Raw genomic sequence first — 6763 nt, 5'->3', positions numbered from 1 at the left:
GTTTTGATTCATTTAATATTTTGTTGGTTCTAAATAAAATATACATATAATTTTTTTTTTATATTACTATCAAAAATTTAATTTTTATTTGATTAGATTTAAATATTTAAAATTGCTAAAAATTTTTGAAACAAATGAATACGCAAAAATTGCTTAAATTATTTATGGATAGGAGTATCTTTTTAGCCTTTAGCAGTTAGTAGCATTAACATCACACCCTCTTTCTCTCTCCTGTTCTTTCTCTCTCACGCATACACACCATCCCACGCCCCCTTTCTCTCTTCCCATTTTTTCTCTGTGTTTTTTAAACAAAAGATATAAACTGGTAGTATTATTTCTTTTGAATGTATGATGAAAAACCCTGAAAGTGGGTTTTCCGGAATGGAATCTGTGTTCTCAGGTTAGTACTTTTCCGTTTTTTTTCTTCTATTCTTTTTGTGTTTCGTATGCAGTTAGCCTCGTATTTACCTTGCATGATTGCAATAAGAGTTTGTTCTTCATTCTTTGATGCTTAGCTGCTTACCAGGAATATTTCTGTTTCCCCTTAATTTTCATGATTTTTGTGTTCAGTTTCTGAAAATGTAGGTTAAAAATAGCATTTTGAGTTGATTTTTTCTATTTTTATGTACATATAAGCCCTCTTATTCTTCATTCTTTGCTTTTTGCTTCGCGTATTTGCTGTTTTTCCATTTAATTTTCAAGTTTTTGAGTTTAATTCTTGAAAATGTAGGTTTAAAACAGCAATTTTGAGTTAGTATTTTCTCGATGGCTTCTGGTATTTTGCTGGTTGTGAGTTATTGTATAAACTGTACGTTCACATCTAGGGTTCCTACATGAACTACTCCCCCTCTGTTCAATAGTCGTCTAGATCTTTTATTTTTGAACATTGGATTCTTAAAAAAAATTCGCGTGGACTTCTTTTTACTAATTTATCATCAAACGTTTGAATTTGTATAGTTTGATGTGAACTTTAATGGGGTTATCAAGTTTTTTAATGAAAAGATTCGGATTCGAGAAGATGTGAAGTAGAAAAGTATTGTTTATTAGCATGAAAAAGTTAATTTCTTTTTGTAACAAAGGGGGTACTAAAAGTATGTTATAGTAAATTACCAAATTTCATGTGTAATAGAACAGAAGATTAATAGAGATCATCGCTTCAATAATTAGAATATTTCCAAACACATAAGTTTATTTATTACTGTATTATTTTTTTTTTCTCAGAAATGTATGGATAAAGACATAAAGTATAGTGTGGATAATTTTTTTTTTAAAATATTTTAGAAAATGAAGACATGATAGTGGGTCCGGATTAAAGTGAAAAGAAATAGATTCAGACTCTAACCAATGTCAATCGGACAAAAATTGTTATTTTTTATCACATCCGAAAAGGTGGAACAAAATGGGAAATGGACTTACTTTGAATCTTTGGTTTGTGCAAAAGACGTAAATGCCCTCCTCGATCCCATCATAAAAAATTGTCCCTAGCTTGTCTGGGCCCCATTCCTTTGTGTCCCATGTGAAAAAATGCAGTCTATAGTGGGTCCTGTATGCTCAAATGGGACAAGACTAGACAACCTATTTTGGTCTATTTTGGAAGAGAATGTGGGCATTTGCGTCTTTTTGCATAGACAAGAGATTCTTTGTCCCACCTTTTTGGATATGACAAAAACTTGCAATTTTGTCGTATAGACATCAGTCTCAGTCCCAACCCAATGCACACAAACGCAGAAACCCAAAAAATGGTGTAAAAGACCAAACGTTTTGTTACTTTTCTTAAATATAAATTTTCCATTTTGACAGGATTTGTGCTGGACCCTGAAAAATGTAATCAACTAAGTTTGGAAGAAAAAAGAAAACTAGTCCACCGAATCGCTCATTGGTCAGAAGACGCCCCAAAGATTCTTAGTTCATTGACTCGTAAAGAGCTTCTAGAAATCATATGTGCCGAAATGGGCAAAGAAAGAAAATATAGCGGATTCACAAAGCTTAGAATGATACAACACCTTCTAAAACTTGTATGCAAAAACACCAAAAAGCCAACAACCGAAACCTCCCTAGATTTTTCACCATCTAAGAAGCAAAAACACGAGGCTCAAGCCCCGCTTCAACTACCTAGTACCAATAGTACCATGTTTGAGAATACTAGAAAAGACCAACGAGTTTGTCAAAATCTAGCATGCAAAGCGATTATGTGGCCTGAAGATGCTTTTTGCAAGAGATGTTCTTGTTGTATTTGTTATCAGTTTGATGATAATAAGGATCCGAGTTTATGGTTAACATGTGATTGGGATTCGGATTGTGGTAGTGAAGGGGACGATCATGAGCGGTGTGGCATGTCGTGTCATTTGCAGTGTGCGGTTGGTCATGACAGGGCGGGCATAACAAGTGGTAACTACCCGAAGTTGGATGGGGGTTTTTATTGTGTTTCTTGTGGGAAGATAAATGGATTAATGAGGTAATTAATAATTATGCTCTTATTTGCTAATGTAGAATTTAAATTACAAGTAGTGTGTTTGGTATGCAGGACATGACAAAACAGATTGTACTGTGTTCAGTGTGACTAATGTCAGTGAGGCAGAAAAAAACATTTTTGGTCCCACTCCTACCCAAAAATGTGGGACAGGGACAGGGACTCGTTCTCGATCTCTTGTTTGTGCAAAAGACGTGCATACCCTTCTCATCTTCGACGTACAAAAGACGTTTATGCCCTTTTGATCTTCATTGTGGAAAATATCCATAGAAAGCGTCTAGTATAATGAATGCAACCTTGGGCTGCATTTGTCCCATTGACATCAGTCCGAGTCCAATGCATGACAAACACGTGTTGGTGTCACGTCACCATAATAATAACCTTATAACCCCAAAATTGGTTTTATGTTTTTTTTAAAAAAAAATATATATATATATAATTGATCTTGAAATGGTTTCACTTTAAAGGACATGGAGAAAGCAGCTGGTTTTTGCTAATGAAGCGAGAAGAGTTGACGCATTATGTCTAAGAGTTTCCCTAAGCCATAAGATTCTTGAAGGGACCCACAAACATGAAAAGCTGTTAAAGATCGTTGAATCTGCAGCAAATATTCTAGAAAATGAAGTGGGACCCATCGGTTTAGCCTCAGTGAAGATGGATCGTCGCCTGGTTAATCGGCTCTCATGTAGCACTGAGGTTCAGAAGCTTTGCGCTTCTGCAATTCAAGCTTTTGATATGTCGTCATTGTCCTCCTGCTCAAATTCAACCTTCCAACCAAACACAACCCCAAGTACGTATACGTTTTCAATCTGTTAAATATATTGTCAAGGGTAAAAGGGTCATTTCATCTCATTAAGAGGCTTGCGTTTTCTTGTTTAAAAATACGAAATTTCAGGGTGTGCTAGGTTTTTTTGTTTAAAAACCAAACTACGACTTCTTATAAAGGAGAATATATATATATATATATATATATATATATATATATATATATATATATATATATATATATATATATAAAACTTCCTTGATTAATTTTAATTTACAAAATGAAAATTAATCAAGGATCTTATATATCGACGTCGATAATTACTTGTGTTGTTAGATATAAATAAACTTCTTGAATGTTTTTTGATATTATATACTGCGAATTATATCAAACACCTTTTCACGCTTTCATGATGTTTGGCTTCAACTTGTATATTTTTATTTGTTCGTCATTATTTTGTAATAACTCTGATATTCGGATTAAATAATTGACTAAAAAGAGTGAGGTTCTATCGCAAAATTACCATCTTTTGAACATTTATCATAAATAGACATCAATTTCGTGATATTGACTTGCAAAATGCTTTTTCTCGTGATATTGATATTGCAAAATGCCTTTCTCGTGATACTGAAATTGCAAACCGCTTTTTCTTCCCAAAATTCAATTTTTTTCTGCAAAATCACATCATTTTGGTTATTTTGTGATAAGTATTATTGTAAGTGGACTCCACTCTCTATGGTCATTTTAGTGATTAACCTTATTTTATTGGTGATTAATAGGTTCAAATCTGTTGACTTCTAATTCCCAATATGCTATTACGATAGAAAAAATATACATGTAGATCGCATAAAACACTAACATTTTGTAGATTTGTAGATTTGTGACTTGAAATTTCGAGTATCCAATATTCATATCCAAAATTTTCGGAATTATCTAATAAATGAAATTTCATATATCCATATTGAGCACGATTACATGCTCTTTTGTAAAATTTTCAATCTTTTAACCATAATTATCCTTTTTTTCTTCACAGCATGTCGGATTTCATTTGAAGAATCAACACCTACTTCAACAACAATTGTCCTAGACTACGAACCAAATTCATTTCAAGATTTCTTCGGGTGTAGAATCTGGCACAAAAAGTCAACTCTGAAAACATATCCAAAAGAAGCAACATACATTGTTCTAAACCCTGAAAAAAGATTCAAGATCACAAATCTTGACCCATCAACCGAATATTCATGCATGGTTTCCTTTTTTAGCAACACAAAAGTCGTTGGATTTTGGGAGTCAAAATGGACCACATACAATGCCACCAACACACAAACCGATTCCACAACCGATTTCCCTTGTACTCCGTGCAAATCTGATGGTACAAAAAAAGCGGGACCCACAAAGAAAAACGAGTATGAATATGCGGTTGGAGTGATTAAAAGTTTGGAGGATGATGGGTTTTTGAGTAAAGATTTTAGAGTGAAGTTTCTTACTTGGTTTAGTTTGAAAGCAACAATGCAACAAAGAAGAGTTGTGAATGTTTTTGTGGATGCGTTGATTGATGATCCCCCTTGTTTGGCTGAGCAGCTTCTTGATACGTTTTCTGATGAGATTTGTGGTCATTAGATGTGGAACTATGGTGGTAGGGTTTGAATTGGTTTTTTAGTTTATTTTTTTTTTCTCTGAAAAAAAGGAAATGTTTTGGGACTTGAATATGATTTGGATGAATGTATAGCTAACTAGTGAGGTCTATTCGTTTGTCCATTTAAGATTTCTATATTTTTGTTGATGAATATGAAAACAGTTGCATTTGGTCCAAGTGGGTCTCCGTTTGAGTTTTTAGTTTTGATAGTTACTTTGTTTTATTGACACGCTTAGTTTCTGATTTTTACCAAGTGAAAGAAAAGAAGGAAAAAACAAAAAGAGAGGAAACGAAAGTGGAAAGAAAATTCTATTTTCGTGTTCTTGGGTTTGAAAGAAAATAAAAGAAAATAAAAGGGAAATAATGTTCATGCATTGAAAGGGAGAGTTTGGAGGTATGATTATCTCTTATTTATTTCTCTTTCTTTCAAATTCTTTCCATTATAAAAACTCACCAACATCATTTTATTCCCTTTCTTCTTGGTTCCATCTGTTTCTTTTCATTTCTCTTGATGAGTTGGACTCCGAAAATAAATGTAGAGGTGAACATAATTTGTTTCGATTTGGTTCTTGTCTTAAATAAAAACCGAAAAAGAAACAGAAAAACTTACCAAAACTTTGTATTGTTTGGTTTTTAGAGTTAGGTTTTAGGTTTTTATGTATTTTTTTTACAAAAAAGCTGAATAAAACAATATAATAAGCTAAAGGAGCACATGAACTTGTTGAAATCCATGAAAATAAAATTTTGTAATATCTAGTAACTGAACATTGTTTAATATCTAGTTTTAGCAATATAACTAATTAGAGTACAATGTAAACCGCAACTACGTTTAAATAATTAAGAAGACTAGAGACTTCTAGAATAATGTTTTTTAGAAATTTAAATACTCATCTTGGCGATGGTTGACTAGGGCTTAGGCCGTTGGGTACGGGCAACGCCATAAGACGTTAATCCGATTTGGTAGCACAAAAACGCCGTCTTAACGGCTCGCACACCGCCCCGGTGGCGTTTTTTGATGTCACGGTAGCTGGCGTGTCCGTGTCCATGGTAACGGGAGGCAACGGTGAAAAAATTGGCAACGGTAAAAAAATGGACCGTTCAAAAACGGTCGAACAGTTTATATATATATATATATATATATATATATATATATATATATATATATATATATATATATACTCACCTATAAATACATATTCACTTCATTTTTAACACACAATATCTTTAATTCTCACTTCATTTTTTACATCCTACATAACTCATTACAGATCAAAACCCCAACACTCCTCCTCCAAACACAAACACATCTGTTCCACTTGGTTTCGCGCCATATGAGAGCCATGCAAGCCTCCTCAACTCTCAAAACTCACCACAAATACCATTTTCCGACAAATTTTTCAATCCCACAACACCCCCACCAAAATTCCCTACAAGCCTTCCACAAAACCTTTTCAACACCTTTGCTTCCATGCAACAAACTACCACACAACCACCACTCACGCAAGAAACAGTTGCCGAGACGCAACCTGTCACAGGCAAATTTAGGGTTGAGATTGTGATTCATGTACAAACAATTCCTCTATGTAATCTTATTGCATCAAACTATTGAAAGTCAAAACAAGAATGTTAAGTGAATACATATGTACATACACTAAGAATCAAGTAGTAATAACCTCATGTAAGCTCAAATTTGATCCAATAGCTAAACAAAAACGAATGTTGGGCTTGTGCTTAGAACTCTCGGCCCAAATTAACCCTAGGCTGAAAACCCTTTTCTTTGGGCCTTATTGGACGGAAAACCCTTCTATTGGGCCAAATTAAGCCCAAAAGCCCATACACTCATCAAAACCACAAACCCTTTAAGGATATAGGGTGTTTTCGGCCACCCTAA

General features: G+C 33.8%; 1 protein-coding gene across 1 annotated transcript; it reads left to right on the top strand.

Moving 5' to 3' along the window:
* Window positions 1–204: 204 nt before the first annotated feature.
* LOC145141358 (VIN3-like protein 2) lies at window positions 205–5049 on the top strand. Its single transcript, XM_079074641.1, has 4 exons — window positions 205–400; window positions 1801–2455; window positions 2938–3260; window positions 4270–5049. Exons 1-4 carry the CDS (start codon window positions 349–351, stop codon window positions 4854–4856), a joined length of 1617 nt encoding a protein of 538 aa, XP_078930767.1. The 5' UTR covers window positions 205–348; the 3' UTR covers window positions 4857–5049.
* Window positions 5050–6763: the final 1714 nt, after the last annotated feature.

Source organism: Lactuca virosa, chromosome 9, assembly GCF_052849685.1.
Source record: "Lactuca virosa cultivar CGN04683 chromosome 9, Lactuca_virosa_CGN04683_v6, whole genome shotgun sequence".
NCBI classification, from domain to species: Eukaryota; Viridiplantae; Streptophyta; class Magnoliopsida; order Asterales; family Asteraceae; genus Lactuca; species Lactuca virosa.
The sequence above is the reverse complement of the archived record's forward strand: the minus strand, read 5'-3'. Positions and strand labels throughout refer to the sequence as shown.

What these genes read in the sequence shown, in the direction of transcription:
- LOC145141358 (XM_079074641.1), top strand. Translation starts at nt 349, where the DNA reads ATGATGAAAAACCCTGAAAGTGGGTTTTCCGGAATGGAATCTGTGTTC. An exon ending in AAGATAAATGGATTAATGAG is followed by an intron (nt 2,456 to 2,937) that starts GTAATTAATAAT and finishes TTCACTTTAAAG; the next exon opens with GACATGGAGAAAGCAGCTGG. An exon ending in CCAACCAAACACAACCCCAA is followed by an intron (nt 3,261 to 4,269) that starts GTACGTATACGT and finishes TTTTCTTCACAG; the next exon opens with CATGTCGGATTTCATTTGAA.